The sequence below is a fragment of the Lampris incognitus genome, chromosome 6, assembly GCF_029633865.1.
Source record: "Lampris incognitus isolate fLamInc1 chromosome 6, fLamInc1.hap2, whole genome shotgun sequence".
Taxonomy (NCBI): domain Eukaryota; kingdom Metazoa; phylum Chordata; class Actinopteri; order Lampriformes; family Lampridae; genus Lampris; species Lampris incognitus.
In genome coordinates this window covers 42,205,159-42,223,242 of record NC_079216.1, presented here as the reverse complement: position 1 = coordinate 42,223,242, position 18,084 = coordinate 42,205,159, and the positions used below count along the sequence as shown (strand labels likewise).

The 18,084-nt window shown below is 44.2% G+C and overlaps 1 protein-coding gene across 1 annotated transcript in view; it reads right to left on the bottom strand.

The window, feature by feature from the left end:
* The window catches only part of slc41a2a (solute carrier family 41 member 2a), a 52,985-nt gene that overhangs the window by 11,770 nt on the left and 23,131 nt on the right, over positions 1–18,084 (bottom strand). The window contains exons 5-7 of the mRNA XM_056282411.1: positions 6,147–6,293; positions 650–797; positions 324–403 (exon numbers count right to left, since the gene is read on the bottom strand). Of these exons, the coding sequence (XP_056138386.1) occupies positions 324–403; positions 650–797; positions 6,147–6,293 (375 nt within the window). The remainder of the gene's footprint in view (positions 1–323; positions 404–649; positions 798–6,146; positions 6,294–18,084) is intronic.

Sequence of the window (18,084 nt, the reverse complement as noted above, 5' to 3'; positions counted from 1 at the left end):
AGTAAGCTGTTAGCTCTGTCAGCTGGGGGTTGAGTCCACACAGTTCTAAACAGGAGTGCATGAAGCCAGTGAAACAATCGATGATTTGGTAAAATTTCATAAAATAGTACAGACAAACCATAAAATCAATTAGAATAATCCAATGGTCTCAAGGAGTTGTTAGAAAGTAAGCAGAGCCACAGACAAACAAACAAACCACAGCTGGCAACCGGAGACGGTTTCAAGTAACAAAGCAGTTTCATCAGCTATATTCTCAAAAAGTAAAAGCATCAATTCAACGTTTAAAACAAAATAATTTATTTGCTCTAAAGATGGAAGCTCACCATTTATGACTGGAGCGTAGACTATTATCCCTGTCAAGTTTGGGTCTGACACTGCTGTATCAAGTACAAGTCCTCCAATACTGAAAAGACGGACAACCCAAAAAAATGTTGTTGTTTTTTTGATTGATTTTGTTTTTCAGATCATTTATAAATGACAAAATTTGATTTAGATCTTTACATTAGAAGATACTGAAACGTTGATGCCACAATGAGAGATTTAATGCGAGAGCCTTTAGGATGTGTGGTGAGGGCATATGAGAGGGTGGTTGTGACAACACTGTGGTAAACGAAATGAAAATAATAATATGCAAAGCAAGTTTATGTACCTGCTGATGACCATAGCTGTAATAATTGGTTCCCAACTTGTGAAGAGGAGCATGCGACTGGCTGGGTGTTTGGCGGATAGTATTGCCCAGACGGGGATCAGGCACAGAAGTAATATAACCACCAGGTACAGCACATAGGAATACAGCTCTATGCAGGAAAAAGATAACAATCAATACTTGGAAGTTTACCAGAATTTGCTCCAACTCTTAATTAATATATGAGATCTCTATGCTGATGCAATGCTAGTTCCCTGTTGCTGAAAAAGTCTCAAAACTCACCTGTCAGCTAGTCTTGCTTTGTCAGACCTATCTCCACCTATCTCCTGTCTCGGAGAGAATGGTCTGGCAAACCTAGGGCTGGGCGATATGACTTCAAATCAATATCGTGATTATTTCAAACTTTTACCTCGATTACAATTAATGAACGATCATTGATTTTACACGGGTTTTTTTTTACACTGCCCTCATAGTTCTCTGACAAGGTCTGTACTGTAAATCTGCTGAACTGCTGGGATATTCTTTTCTAATGAAGAGTATCTTATGGTTGTGATTTTTAAATAATTTAAGGAAACACACACAGATGAACTATTTATGGATATTTATTGAATATTTCGAACAGTTGAAATCAAAATCAGTTGAAATCGCAGGTTCCATTCATCGTCAATGTAGTGCAACATAAGGCTCAAGTGCGGCTCCATCGTTCTACCTGACCAGAGATCAGACGTGTTTGCAAAGTACCGAACAGATTTTAATTCAGCAGCTACCTTCTCACAATATGTTTTGTACATGTTGGGCACCGCTGTTTGGGAAAAATAGTGTAACGTGCATGGATAAGTAGACACGCTGGCCGCTGGCTGGCGGGTCTGACCCTTTAGTCGAGCGGTTAGTGGTGTCTCCTGCGGTGCGGGCGATACGGGTTCGCTTCGCTATGGGGACTTTGTTGTCGGCTGAGGACAGGCGACACGCTGGAGGGGATAATGTAGCGAAGTCGCTACCTCGTCAGAATTGTGCTGTTCTGTTTTACCCATCAGGCATTCCGTGCAGTTTGTCAGTTGTTATTAAATGTTTTGTAAGTGTTTTATGTGGTTTTATGTGTTTATGTGATTACTATTTGTTGTGGTGTAATTGTAGTGGTTCAGGGTTTCAGTACCAAGGTTACACAATACAACAGAATGACAACTACAATTACACCACAACAAATAGTAATCACATAAACACATATGTAGCCGGGTGGTAAATCTGTTAAATATGTTAAATGATTTTCCACTTAAATTTAGTATAGTTTAACTGTTAATATATGTAATTGTTACACTGTCAAGCCATGTAAAATGTCATTTGATGTATTTAAATTGTGAAGCAGATTGTGAGTGTATTTTTATAGTTTTGGTTGTCATTGCACGTTTTGACCAGTAAGTGGCAGTGTTGCGGACTTTTATTGTAACTCCGGGCAAGTCATCCAAGTGCATCTTGGGTACTCTTTCTGCAAGTTATCCAAGTGCATCTTGGGTATTCTTTCTTTTTTTCTTGTGTGGAGCACCTGAAGATTGCGGTGTGACGGTGCTCTGACTCCGTAACGCTACTGGAGTTGATGTTCGGTGATTTTGGGCGCGAGCCGTCGACCATTGTTCGACATTGCAGGCATGACAAGGTAACTGACAGAGTGAGAAGTTGCGCAATCTTCAGGAAGTTCCACATGTCTTTGTTAAGTAAGTAAGGGTAAATATCTTGTGAAATATACCTGTAACATTATTCCAAACAATATTGTATGTCGGTAATTTGACAAGATGGTTTGATTTAGACGCTACTGGAGTTGATGTTCGGTGATTTTGGGCGCGAACCGTCGACCACTGTTTGCCATTGCAGGCATGACAAGGTAATGTTGGCGTGCATAAAACCACACCATGCCATTGTATTTGGGATGTAAAGGTTTTATATGCATTTTAATTCTGTTTAAAGGTAACTGACAGAGTGAGAAGTTGCGCGATCTTCAGGAAGTTCCACATGTCTTTGTTAAACCCTGTTTAACATACATAGTCCACTGCCGTATTTTGCACCGTATGTTGTATGTTGTATTTATTTTCCTTTTAAAATCATTTCTGTTAAACTTGCCACATCTGTGAACATTTATGAGCTGTTTGCTCGAAAGACACAGGAATTTATGCACTCAGTAAAACGATCTGCATTCGAAGGTTCAAACAATAAAATTAAAGCTACAAGAACCCCGGAAGTAATTGTGTCCTGTGTGGTATCTAATTCCACGGGCTACACATAAAACCACATAAAACACTTACAAAACATTTAATAACAACTGACAACCTGCACGCAATGCCTGATGGGTAAAACAGGACAGCACAATTCTGACGGGGGTAGCGACTTCGCTACAATATTTTCGCGATGGCACAGCGTATCTTTTGTCAATGGTTTTAATGAGATGTTTAAACCCACTATGTTCCACAGTAGCTATGGGAGCCATATCATTCGCGATGTAATATGTGATGGCATCAGTTATTTCTTTCCATCTTGTTGAATCCTTTGCATGTCGTGGGTGTAGGAGCCAAATGTCTCCTAATGGTTAATAATTCATGTTTTAATTAGTAATTTTAATAATTAGTTTAAATACTTATTTTTTACACATTGTATACTTTAGGTAACTGCTCTCTTTATGTATGTATTAAGTTTGCTGTGTAATCTTAAATAGGTGCATGTCACTTTAAGAACTGGAGAAGCGTATCCTGGGAACTTCGAGTTGCCTGGAGTGGAAGAGTGGAGCCACACGGTTTTTCTGACTGTGCATAGCCTTCGTGTATTTGTGCTTTCTGCATACGTGTATTAGGTGAGGATAAAAGTTATTATTTCATGGATGCAATTCATTATTTCACTGTATGTCTTCAAGCAAGTTTAAATAAATGTTTAAAACGCAAAGGAAGAATCCCTCTTGGACCAAACAGACAAGTGGAACACGCGTCAGCCATAAGGCTCTTCTCTTTTATTTGGTTTAGTTTATCGGGATGGTTATAGCAGCCCTTACAGTGGGGCATTTGCAAACACTTGTGTTAGCGACAGCTGCTGCGTGGAAGCACTTTGGCGTTTGTCTGTCTCTCTTTTTTTTGAGCCATGCACTCTTCATATTCGCTAACGTGACTGTGTTCCAAGCAATTAAACAAATTTGGTGTTGCCTTTGATCGCTGAAATTGTTTTTGCGCAGTGTTTACATTTGACTTCTTTTTGTTCTGCGTCGTCTTCTCTGAAGCCAAAATGTGTCCAAACGACGGACACGGCATTATTTTTATGTATAAGCTGCTCAGGTTGAGGCCTATTTGTTGGCTCCCGTGTTAGCGGTTCTGCCATCCATGCCGCCAGTTTGCTCTGAGTGAACTCGGAGTCTCGGGCTAACGTTAGTTGGACGGGGCGGAGGCACGTGACTGAACACGACGTAGTATGTTTTAAAGGGACAGTTCATGAGCGCACGCATTGGGGAAATTATTAACCGAATCAACCGACATGAGCAAGATTAAGTCGGTGAGAGGTTCTTAATGTCGGTTTCGATACTCTTGCGGTTTATTGCCCAGCCCTAGAAACCCATTACCATTCTGGAATAGGTACAGAAAACCCCTTCTGGGTTGATTCCATTTCCTAAACCACTCACAACCATCAAGGGAGGGCCTAAACTGCGCTACACTCCCCAGTTTCCGTTCAAAATAGCGCTGGTGGAAATGTTATTGTGAAACATTTTGCACAGGGTGGGGGGCAAGTCCTGGCAAATTGATTAATTATCTCTGTGGCAGTGGGGGTGGGGCTTGCTAGTGCCAGCAAGGAGGAGGACACACCTGAGGCGAGTTGGCCTGATTACGGAGCCTTTATCCTCCCTGCTGCGCCACCACCGGGCAGACTCTTGGACCAGCATAGCAGCCGGAGCCTCTCCACCACCGCACCGGGCAGAGGCGAATGCAGGTTGACGACAGGGACGGCAGGCTGGCGCGGATGAAGACAGAGGTGGAAGGGGAGCCGGAGCGGACCAACGCCGTGAGGGAGTGCTGGGTTTTGGGCACGGGGAGGGAGTTTCCGAGTGCGCCACGGACAGCACAGTGCGCCGGGCAAGGCCGCTTCCAGCTGGTCGATACAATGAGGAAGCGGCGCTGGGGACGGGAAGGAGGAGCGCGAGGTGTGCCAGGGAAGTGTGGGGAAAGTTCTCTGGGTTGGCTATATCCGTGTGGGATTCTACTCTGTGTATGGTCTATATGTCTGCGTTGCAATAGACCCTTTTAGAGCCTACGTAATGATTACGTCAGGGCGTCAGCTGGAGGCAAAACAAAGCCAGAAGCGGTAACGTTAAATACGAATCATGTCCTCAGGCAAGCGTACATCATCTAGCTAACGTTAGCAAACATGTCTTCATGCTGTGTTTTTGGGTGCCATAATCGAATAAGTAATAAACTAAACTTGAAGTTTTATCGCATACCAGCTGCCACTCCCAGTCAAAAAGATCGGTTACAACTGTGGTTAAACACGATAAGACGGAAAGATTGGACTGAGGAGATCATAAAAAATGCTCATGTTTGTAGCGCACACTTCATATCAGGTGAGTAAGGTAATGTTAAACTATACTTTTGGTCTGTTGTATGTATGGATACGTGTCTAAAGGTTTGTCATGCCCACCTAACATTAATCAGAAAGTGGGGACTAGGAGGAATGACGTTGGGTGATTTCTCTCCCAATGTGGAGAGAAATGCGATTTCTCTCCCAATGAGATTTAGGTTACTTACCCAGCCATGCATGTGCAGTTCGCCATCAAGATGTAGCTGTTTGTTCTATTTAAAATGACCCAAGGCTGATACGTGGTTGTCTTCTGGCCTCGCCGCTGGCTGGGCAGAACTTTAGATCGCACAACACAAAACTCACTTGTTAAATCTTTGTACTTCGTCTTGTACATGACCATTCAGGACATAGTTGTAGGCATCTAAAGATTTATACGCCCTCAGTTTCTCTCTAGTATACACGCTTGGTTTCTCTATCAGGTAGGTGTAAACGTCTGGCCACTCCACGGTAGGTAATCCTGTCAAATTGTCCGTCCTTTGAGTGAGCGTGTATGGGTCGGCCAATCTGGTCCCGTTGGTTAATGTTAACTTTTTCAAGTGAGACTTGCGGTCCCGGGGAGAAACCAACTGTACATATTCAGAAATGCGCGTTTCTCCGTCCATCGTAAATGTACAAGCTGATAAAACTTGCTAGCCGGCAGCTAGCTAGCTAACGGCTTCCCTTAAATGTCTGAGGGGAATGTTTTGCCTCCAGCTAAGCTCCGCCCACAGAAAAACGTCACTGTCTACTAACAGAAAAGGGGTCTATAAATAGATTGAACTGTTACTGACATTTGCCTCTGTCCAAACACTCTCATGACAACGGACTTGTCGCAACCTAAAAAGAAAACTCCATCCAAAACGGTTGACAATGTGTGACGATTATGCGATAAAAGTTTTATAGACATTTCATCTGTTTTTACCTATGCATTTGTAGAACCAATCACTGAGGCAGGCCAGGAAGGCAAGGGTCACGATGTCCCCAAAACTGGCAGCCATAGGTGTGGCCACATTGTCAGGGTTTATGCCCATCTTCTTGCAGCTAAGGATCACCCCCACCATAATGACACCTAGAGAGAGTAAAAGTGTGGGTAAAGATCTATTCAATTCAATTTATTGTCATTAAAAACAATGTGCAGGCACATGTTAAAAATGAAATGAGGGCTGTGGCTTCACCAAACAGTGCAAGACAGACACAGGCAAACACAGTATACGATATACACACATGAAGACCAAAAGCTAAAAATACGTTAAAGAGCAAGAGTACAAACTATTTAAAAAAATATCTACAGCCATTCAGTGGGTGGCCAGGTTCAGGTGGGCAACAGCTTGTGGAAAGATGCTGTTTTTGAGCCCGGTAGTGTGGGCTCTAAGGTGCCTGTAGCGCCTCCCGGAGCGCAGGGGGAGAACATTCCATGGTTGGGGTGGGTGGGATCTCTGCTGATGCTGAGACCCCTTCGACTGCAGCGTTTGTGATAAATGTGTTTTATGGCTGAGAGCTGGGTACCGGTGATATGAAGGGCCACCTTGATGACCCACTGCAGAGCTTTCTGGTCTACTGAGGTGCAGTTGCCGTACCACACTGGGATGCAGCTGGTCGGATGCTCTCTATGGTGCAGTGGTAGAAGTTGGTGAGAATTTTGGGGGATAGACGGGTGCCCCTCAGGAAATGCAGGCGTTGTTGGGCCTTTTTCACAAGGGCCTGGGTGTTTAATGTCCAGGAAAGTTCCTCGCTGATGTGGACTCCAAGGAATTAGAAGCTCGAAACACGCTCCACTTCCGCCCCATTGATGTGTAGGGGGGAGTGGCTGCAGCTTCTAGACCTCCTGAAGTCCACAATCAGCTCCTTCATCTTCTGCACATTGAGGACAAGCTTGCTGGTAGTACACCATGATGTGGGGTGCTGAATCTCGTTCCTGTAGGCTGTCTCATCATTGTTGGTGATACGGCCAATGACTGTGGTGTCATCTGCAAACTTAACTATAACATTTGAAGAGTGAGTTGGCTGGCAGTTGTGAGTAAAGAGGGAGAAAAGGAGGAGGCTCAGAACACAGCCTTGAGGGTCAGGGTGGAGGAGTTGTGGTCACCTAACCTAACAGACTGAGGTCTGTTGGTCAGGAAGTCCAGGGTCCCGTTACAGAGGGAGGGGTTGAGGCCAAGGGAGAGGAGTTGGGTGGTTAGTTTGGCGGGGATGATAGTGTTGAAGGCAGAGGCAATCTATAAACAGCATCCGGATGAATGTGTTAAGTTCAGGGTGGGTCAGAGCAAAGTGCAGGGCAGTGGCAATGGCATCCTCCGCAGACCTTCTGGGATGGTGGGTCGAATGTGGGGGGGATAATGTTTTTGATGTGAGCCAGATCCAGTCTCTCAAAGCACTTCATGGCAATGGGGGTGAGTGCTATGGGTCCGTACTCTGATGAAACCTCAGAATCCAAACTGAGACTATGGAAGGAAGATATATGTAGATAGGGAAATATCCTTAGAAGACTGGAGTGAGGCGTGTAAGAAGGCTGAGGCAGACAATCAACAGTAGCCTGAAACTTATACAGTATAAATGACTGATGCGTGCATACATAACTCCTGTTAAGTTGCGTAAGTTTAATGATAACATTCCTGATACTTATATCTATTGTAATGAGGCAAGAGGGACACTTTACCACTGTATATGGGAATGTGTGAAAGTGAAATCCTTTTGGCAGGATATTATTAATATGCGCTCAGGGTCATGGGGATGATGCATGGATGGATGGATTATTAATATGATTATCAAATTTTTATCAAAGAAATTACTACTGGATGATAAGCTTTTTATTCTGGCTATATATCCGACCAACCCACACTTATAAAGCAAAGAGTTAAGTTTTGTAGACGTGTATATTACAAGCTAAATGTATATTTGCTCTTAATTGGAAAAATGTTGATGGGCAAAGAATTGGAATGTGGGTTAAAGAAATGGCGTCAAACATGTCAATGGAAAGATGACGTATATTGTTAGACGTAAAACAGAATGTTTTTGATATCTGGAGACCTTTTATGTACTTGTTAAGACATGATGTTAATGTTGGTGACTTGCTTCAGCAGGAACAAGCTCTCAGGGAGTACGGTGGTATTATGATGTTGTACATTGACTTTAGAAACACCCTTATTATTTTATCATTTTATGTTTGTTTTTTGTTTTCATTTCTGTAATCAGTTGACAGGGATGGGACGAGGGGACGAACAACAAGGTGGAAAATGTTTGCGGTGTTTTTTTTAATATAATTGTTATTCACTGTATTCTGATTTGCAAACTGAAAACCAATAAAAAGAATGACCACTAGAGGGGAGAAAAGTCCTTACAGAGCATGACACTAAATGAATGTCATTACCTTCAGACGTCTTCCCGTGGTCTTCAATACTGCATCCTCATTTAAATAAAAAGCCATATCACACAATTCCTTTCCCCACAATCTCATAACAGTCCCTTCTCTCCCTGGGAGTCGGTTAAAAGCTGTCCTCAGGGGAGGTAGACTTCCTGGGTCATAGGCGATTTTTCATCCCTTCACAAGACTGGCTGGCCAGGTTTGATCCATGCAGAGAGTGGCCAAAGAAGAATATGAATTGGGCTTCCTGGGCGAGTCCCCAAATTGTCATGGCAATTATTTAATTCCACTCTGACTGTGCAACCTTGTCGGGGTTTGCAACATTTTTCAGCATCAGCAAAGAGTGACTTTCTTGGAAGAAATTGATTGCTTCAGGCTTCCAAAAAACAGCCCCACATGCTGGAACTTCTCATCACACATTGTCAGCCAGCACAGTAGTAAACAATCATGACAAGCTACTTTTGGGAGCATGCTTGAATTAGACGGTGTGACAGATGAGGAAACAATCAGTGCTGCAAATGAGTTCATCAGAACCTTGGAGGATTTTGATTTTGTTTTCATGCTGTTCACATGAGTCAGTTCCTCTTTCTGTGTTATTCAACTTTATATGTTCTGAGACACATCTGGGACCTCACAAAGTGAATGTCAGGGTTCCTGTGCAAAGCCGCAGCATCTAGAGATGTATAGAAAAAATAATTTGGAAAATTTAATCCTAAAGCTCAGAAATTGCGGGAAAATTATGGAAATATATTGTTGGGCAGTATCAATACACTATGTTCACTTCACATTTTTGCATGGTTTCGGGCCTTAAGTCATCTCGAATATTGCAGTGTTTCTTATCGTGAAGAATAATTATCTCTAGCATAACACAACAGGTTCACTGTGGGCTGACTATCAACATATTTGACTATCAACATAAATAATACTGAACACCAACCATCCATCCATCCGTTATCTTAACCGCTTATCCTGCTCTCAGGGTCGCAGTCATTACAGCAGTCATTGGGCGGCAGGCGGGGAGACACCCTGGACAGGCCGACAGGCCATCACAGGGCCCACACATACACACATTCATTCCTAGGGACAATTTAGTATAGCCAATTCACCTGACTTACATGTCTTTGGATTGTGGGAGGAAACCAGAGCCCCCGGAGGAAACCCACGCAGACACAGGGAGAACATGCAAACTCCACACAGAGGATGACCCGAGATGACCCACCAAGGTTGGACTTTGGACTACCCCGGGGCTCGAACCCAGGACCTTCTTGCTGTGAGGCGACCGCGCTAACCACTGTGCCACCGTGCCGCTAAACACCAACCAAAACCCTCAAATCTAGTGAGGATATTTAAGATCTGGGAGAGGTATTGAATTTTGAAATACAGAATATATCTGAGCTGCTGAAATAGGGCCCTGTGATGGACTGGCAGTCTGTCCAGGGTGTCTCCCCACCTGCCGCCCAATGACTCCTGGGATAGGCTCCAGCATCCCTGTGACCCCGATTGGGATAAGCGGCTTGGATAATGGATGGAATGGATGTTCTGCCCTGCCCTTTGTTTGAGTGCACGTATAATATAGCTAAGTAGATTTTTGTGTAATGCAGGACCCCCTCCTGGTCATTCAACAGCAGTAGTTGTAGAGCAGGGAGTTTCCATCCGCGTTAACAAGGCAGGGTAGAGAGCACATAGTGGCTGTTTCTCTTACGGCAGTTTGTTTTCACCATTGTTGCCTGGGACACTATTTGTCCGCGAGTATGTTGTTTTATCGATTTTTGGATACTACATTCATAATATATTTGCTGTATAGTTGTTTTGCTGCAAATTCGGTCTAAACGTGATGTAATTGATAGCTAGCATAGCTGTAACCTGTTAGCTAACCTGCATTGCCCAGTGACTCTGCATTTTTTTTTTATAGTCATGTCAGTGTAATGAGCATTGTTCAAATTCTGATTTGTGTTTGCATTTTGTGCTTGTTAGTTTTACAGTAAATTGTGGCTCTTCATTAAATATCCAAGAAAAGTTACGCCTTGTGTTTATTGGAAGACTTCACACTGTTCGCTGTCTAGCTTTGAATAAGGACTATTCATTGCGAGGACAGTATACTGACATTAAATGAGCAGCGAGACAAAAATGTCTTACAGTCTTGTCACACAATTTTAATATGTTCATGAACTTGATGCACAAGCCCAGATGCTTGAATGTCTGCCCCAATATCGGAGGGCACCATCTTTATACCAACAGAACCATGCCCATTGTTTCAATCACAATGATGTGTGACAAGAGTTCCTCCCTCATGAAGAGAAAGTAGCTTCGACTACAATCCTCATCCAGTTTTGGAGGAGATAGCTTATCTTGATGGACTGTCATCCTAATGGGTAACAGAAGTTGCATATTGCTCAAAGAGTTCATAGGTCAGGTATCCCCTTGTCCTTATCTTATGCCAGGACTCTTTCTTTTGACACCCAAGTGGGCTTCCAACACATTCCTCTGTTATCAGGCCCTTACCAGTTTAAACGGAAGAGGCACTTTCAACACCCCTTTTGACCTGCTACACATGAGCCCCAGGCATCCGTTAACTTTGAATAAGTATAACTGATCTGTGGTCAAAGATTAAAAAGTAAGCAAAGATTCATATACGAATTGAATTGCCCTCACAGTGAGCCCACCAGGCCCCAGCTGAACAGGTTGGAAGGGCTCGGCCGAACATTAACTCAGGTCAAGACCAAAAACTTGAGTCGGTGTGATTCCACCTTCCAGAGTTCTGCCCAGGTGATCTTTTGGCCGGTTGTATGCCCCCACTTGGTCCAGGCCCCCTACTTGCACATACCCACCATTCTGCTGTAGAGAGTTTCCTCCATCTCTTCGCGTACCTCTTCCTGGATCAGCTTTCACCTGTCCTTTCCTCGGGCTTTACTGTAGCAAGGTCTTGAGTTGCTCCTGAGCCCGGCCCTGCCCAGCAACTAATTGGGCCGCTGGCTCAACCAGTTGCCACAGTGCCCATCATGATGCTGTACCACAACCTTGCCTCAGCCCACTCAACTGCCTCCTGTGCGTGCCACTTCTTTCCTGTTCTGACCTCAGTACCCACAGAGGAGACCTTGGTGTCAGCAGAATCTCCGTAGAGCAGGACTTCTCTTGCTTAGGTGACCTTGAACTCATCTGCCAGACTGCTGAGACGAAGCTGTAGTTTGGTGTTATGCCCATAAAGGGTGATGCTGCTTGGGCTCCGCGGCAGGTCCAGAAAGCTGTGGCCCTCCACAATGGTGATTGGGACTACGAAGATTAGCAGTGGTCAGAGGAGTCAAGGCAGGATTCCATGTTGATATATTCAGGCCTTGCATTTTCCAGGAAGCCTTGACTGGTCCACTGTGGAGAGCCAAGTGTCAAGTGCCAAGTGTCCTTCAGGTTGCTGCCCAGGCTCTTGAGTGGCTTTTCAGTCACAGATGGAATTTGGGTGCCTCCTGAAGGGAGGCTGAACTTATCTGTTTCTCTTCCTTTCCTGAGGACCAGAGACCTGGATTTTGCGGGCTTGAAGCTCATTCTTGCCCATGTAATGAGCCATTCAAGTCCTCGTAGGAGCCACCTGCATCTGGGCACTGATGTAGTTGTTACCGTTAGGTCATCCATGAACGCTCTGATCGGGGGTGGTCGGGTGCAAGATTTGGACCGGGGACCTTTGCACTCCACTTCTGCAGACTTCACAAGCATATTCATGGCCAGTGATGAATATGCTCATTCAACAACTCACAATAAAAACAGCAAAGGCTCCATATAGAAGCCAACCAGGGGATTTTGATAAAAACGGCAGTTGGGGTCTTCCTTGGCAGCTCAATCAGCCTGAGGCTAAGCTGCTATCTTTGTAGAAACACACAATCATTTTTGTCGATATTTTATCCTAAATTCAATCAATCAATCTGCATTTTATACAGCCCTTTTCTAGCAGCAACAGCCACTCAAAGCGCTAAATTCAGCAAAAGTACCCATCTCTTTCTTCTCCTAGAACAGTTAGGAACATCCTGGCAGTATAATCTACACTGCTATCTCCACACAGATCTAAAATTACCTTTCCAAAAGAACTGAATCCCTGAATTCAGTAACTGTGCAAGTCAACTTTTCCTGTCTCATTCTTCCAAACATACCCTTGTACGAACAAAATTCAATTAGACCTCATTATGAGTAAATAGATTCAGATCTCGTCACAGTATATTTTTATTTATTTACCATATTTTCCAACTGCCATGAGATCCTGTTGACAATTTGTCATCTATGAAATGTGCAAAATGGGGGGGGGGGTGTCAAATGTTTTAGAACAAACCTCAGACGCCCCCAGCTAAGGGGTATAAACCCTTGAGAACTGATTCAGGATCTAGATGGCAGCATGCTGGACGCAACGGCTACTGCAGCTCCCTGTTCAGTGCTATGTTTTCTTTGTTATTTATACGTTAGTTTTAAGTTTACTTACAAGTGTAGGTCATGCGCTCTTCTACACCTGTCAGCAACTTTTAAACCTCAGAACGGATTACTCACTTCCCTCCACCATCACGGACAATTTCCCCATCGATATTATCCACTCACCCATCTCACAGTTGAAACGCTACCCCCATCGGCAACGTAAGCAGAAGAGGGGGAAACGAGGCGGGCTACATGCTAAGCTAAGCAGCGCTCCCTTCAAAGTTTCCCTCCCCAGCTTCTTCATGGCTAATGTCCGATCGTTAGCTAACAAAATGGACGAGATAAGACTCAGGCTGTCCTCTCAGAAAAGGCTGCAAAACTGCTGTCTGCTGATGTTTACAGAGACTTGGCTCAACAGCAACATAGCCGACTCAGCAGTCGAGCTAGCGGGCCGCACAGCCTTCCGTGCCAACAGGACAGCGGAGTCCGGCAAGATCCAAGGAGGAGGTTTGAGTATTTATGTCAATAACTCTTGGTGAAACAATATAAAGACCGTTGAAAGGCATTGCTCTGCTGAGCTCGAGCTCCTTATGATTCAGTGCGGGCCTTTTTACCTGCCCACGGAGCTAACGGTCATTACCATCACCACTGTATACATCCCCCCACATGCTAATGCTAAGGTTGCACTTAAGCAGCTACAATGTGCCTTCAGCAGACAACAGACCAAACACCCGGACAATGCCTTTATCATAGGTGGTGATTTTAATCAGGCTAACCTCAGGGCTGTATTGCCCAAATTCCATCAGCATGTCTCCTGCCCCACTAGGGGACAAAACACCCTGGACCATCTCTATACAAGCATTAAGGACTCATACAAAGCTACTCCCTGCCCCCACCTGGGGCCTTCTGACCACCTCTGCCTGTTCCTGGTCCCAGCCTACAAACCCCTAATAAAACGGGTCAAGCCAGCAGTAAAGACAATCACTGTCTGGCCAGAAGGAGCAGTCTCTGAACTCCACGACTGTTTTGACAACACAGGCTGGAGTATTTTTGCATATTCAGCTACCCATGGCTCCCATATAGACATTAATGAACAGACATCTGCCATACTAGCCTACATTAACTTTTGCACTGAGAGTGTCACAACAAAAAAAATCAATCTGCGTCTTTCCAAACCAGAAATCCTGGATGACCAGTGAAATCCGGCAGCTGCTGAAAGTCCGGGATGCAGCGTTCAAGTCAGGTAACTGTGAGGCCTACAGTGCAGCCAGATCCAACCCCAAAAAGGGCATCAGAACAGCCAAACATAAATATTCCCTACGAATAGAGGACCTCTTTCACAATAACTCCAATCCCCGGCGAATGTGGCAAAGCATTCAGTCTATCACAGACTACAAAAGCTCCAATAGCGGTCCCACTGTCCATGATGCCTCCCTGCCAGACAAGCTAAATCATTTCTATGCCTGCTTCGAGAAAGACAATACTGACCCAGCTACAAAAATCCCCAGCCACCCAGAAAACCAGGTGCTTACTCTATCGATCGCAGAGGTCAGAGAATCACTGCGCGGAGTGAACACACGGAAGGCTGCCGGACCAGACGGCATACCAGGTCAGGTCCTCCGGGAATGTGCCGACCAGCTGGCTGAGGTCTTCACAACTATATTTAACCTCTCACTGTCTCAATCCATAGTCCCGGCATGCTTTAAGACCACCTCTATCATTCCTGTCCCCAAGAAATCAACATCCACATGTCTGAATGACTACTGACCAGAGGTGGAAAGTAACGAATTACATTTACTCGCGTTACTGTAATTGAGTAGTTTTTTTGTACACTTGCACTTTTTTAAGTAGTTTTTAAAATCTGTAATTTTACTTTTACTTAAGTAGGTTTCGTTTGAAGTATTGTACTTCGCTACATTTTAAATCACATCTGTTACTGAGTAAAAAAAAAAGTAGGCCTAAATAAAATTGAAAGGAAAAAAAATCACGCCCCGGAAACAACTGCAGTGAATGATGGGCAGGAGAAAAAACTGGCGCTAAATCACAAGAAAGATGGAGACGGACAAGTCAGACAACAGTGGTGCAGACCCAGCTGAAGGCGAAACGTCGAATTCTGCTGACGTCGAACTCGAAGGAAATGAAGCGAACCCCTGGCCATAATTAAGGGACCACTTCAGCTGCAAGTGCAAGAAAGGCAACAGCTTTATTATGCATTTTAAGCTGTGTTTGCCCAGAGGGACCAAACTAGCAGCTTATAAAAACTCGACATCAAACCTGTGCAAGCATGTAGAGGTAAGCTAAATAATACTTGTGCCGTTGCATTTGTAGTTAAAAAGAAGGTTTCATAGTTTAGTAAGAGGCTTTGCTCAAATTAGCCAAAAAGAAATCGTTGCATGGCATTGCTAATGGTGGTTGGCATTAGCAACCTGCTGGTAACTAGTATTGGTTATGCTAATGCTCTGTTAGCCTACCTGACGTGATCAAAGACAGAGAAAGCATTAAATACCCAACCCCACATCTAATTACAATCAGCGATTTATTGAGGATAAACAGAAATAATGTTAATTTGAATCTGAATGTTAAAGTGATAGTTCAGTTGTTTTGAAGTGGGTTTTATGAGGTACTTCGCTTACGCCTCGTCAGTGTGACCCGTAGTAGACAGCGCTCAGCACTCTCCCAGTTTGCAGGAGCAGAGCGCAGTGCAGGCACAGAACCAGAGAAATACACTACTGTGTTGAGCACAGGGACAACAACACAGCAACAAGTGAGACTTATTTTAGGAGGATAAAATTTGTTTGTTTTTTTGTTTTTGCTTTTTGTTTTTTGCTGTGTTGCTGTCCCATGTTCAGCAGTGTATCTCGCTGTGCCTCCACACAGGGCGAGTGCTGAGCACTGTCTACTGCAGGCAATACACTGACTAGGCATAAGTACCTCATACAACCTTACTTAAAAAAAACCTGAACTATCCCTTAAATAGGAATATGACGTTGACTATAGTATATAAATACCTTCCACTATTTTTAATAGTCATGTTCATATCTTCAAGTGTCTCTGTGAGCAAGAATTGTGCATTTTGAAATGTAAAAGAAAAAATGTGATGCATGTAGAAAACCTTTTATCTATCACTGTAAATATTTCCAATTCAGTGTGTTTAATGAACACGACATTGCTTTACATACTGATGAAAACATTTTGTTCACAGATGAAGCATCCATCAAATTGAACCCTAGAACCACCAGAAACCCCAAGCAAGCAAGCAAAAAATAAGTAATGTGATGGCAGTGGGTGCGAACAGACGTGTGCCGCAGGCAAAGGTTGACAAGCTCATGATTAACTTCATTTGTGAGGGTCTTCATCCATTTTCTGTGGTTGAACAACCTGCTTTTAAAGAACTTCTATTGACACTGAATCCCCAATGCAGGGTCATTTCCAGACCCACTCTCCGGACCAGAATGGAGGGAGCTGCCAATCAGATGAAAAAGACTTTGATGTCGCACTTCAGTAAAGTCAGCTGTGTTGCCACCACCACAGAGTGTTGGACAGCGCACCAGGAAAGTTACATAGGGGTCACAACTCATTGAATAGATGAGGAAACCTTGGAGAGGAGATCCGCTGCGCTTGCTTGTCAGAGGTTGAAAAGGTCCCACACCTTTGATGTCTTAGCAGGTGCCCTTGATGACATTCACTGTCAATACAGAATAAGGGGAAAGTGGTAAGAACCACAACATACATGGCTCAAGCTTTATTAAGGAATTTAGTGTGTTTGGTGAGCAAAGCCAGTCTGAGGAAGCAGCATCAGAGTCAGGCAAAGACTCTTCTGAAAAGCCCAAAGCTGACTACCTGGACACATTCAGCATACTGGAGCAAGATAACGGTCTTAAGTACCAGCTTCCTCCACACCAAAGGTGTGCATGCCATCTGTTAAACTTAGTTGCCACAACAGATGCTGCCATAGCTGAAGAGAAGAATGACACATACAAACGGCTATGATGTGCAGCCTTTGGGAAATGCCAAGCAATGTGGAACAAGTCAGGTCGGTCATACATGGCAGCAGAAATTGTGGAAGATAAATGCAAGCTCCAGCTCATCCGGCCCAATCAAACTTGGTGGAACTCGACATACATGGCTGTAGAGAGAATCATACAGACCATACAAGAGAAGGGGGAGGATGCTATCAGGAATGTCTGTGAAGAATTCAAAGTGAAAATGTGAGTTTTAATTCACATTTCTAAAGTATGAAATGTTAATGACACAAATGATAAACAGTGCCCAAAGCTACCTTGCATATTTCTTTGTTTTCCATACTTATATGAAATTGTCAAAACACATTTCCATACTTGGCTACACATTCCACAGCTATTCCTGCAGGAAATTTGCTGAAAGTTGTGTACATTTGATTTATGTTATACAGGTTGAGTCCAGCTGAAATTGCTTTCCTGACTGAGTACTGTGAAGAAGCCTGTGGTGAAGACTTTAAACATTCTTCAGTCTGAGACCAACACACACTTGGGGTGGCTCTGCCAGTGATCCTTCAGCTACAAGCAAAATTCAGCAGGCAGGAGACATCCTTCAAGATGTGTCTGCCACTCATCAGAGCCATTCAGGATGGTGTCCAAAAGCGCTTTGGTGGGATGATAGAAGACCCTGAACTGATTGCTGCAGCAATCCTTCTACCAAAGTTCAAGACCAACTGGCTCGCCGTAACCGGTCACGGCCAGAGCGTCCATGGGGTAAGGTATTCATTAGGCCACCCTTACCTGAGGGATAGTGGATGTAGATCGGTGTAGTGTTCGGGGACTCGTCGTTCTCCAGCGACCCCTCTGGCCGATCCAGGCGCCTGCAGCCAAGCAACCGGAAGCATTCTCCCTACGTCTCCTTCGCGGCCTGAAGGTAATGCAATCCATGCGAGGCTTCAGCATGTAAAATAGCGAGAGCTGCCGACACGAGTTTGAAGGAAGCTGATGTTACGACTATCTCTTTCCTGTGGAAACGTGAGCCAGGGGAGTTATTCGACAAGAGTTCCAGGCATACGTATGCCATTGGGTTAATTGGGTGGGATAAGGGGAAAAACTAGAAATACATTTAAAAAGAAAAAAAAGACCACCTGGAC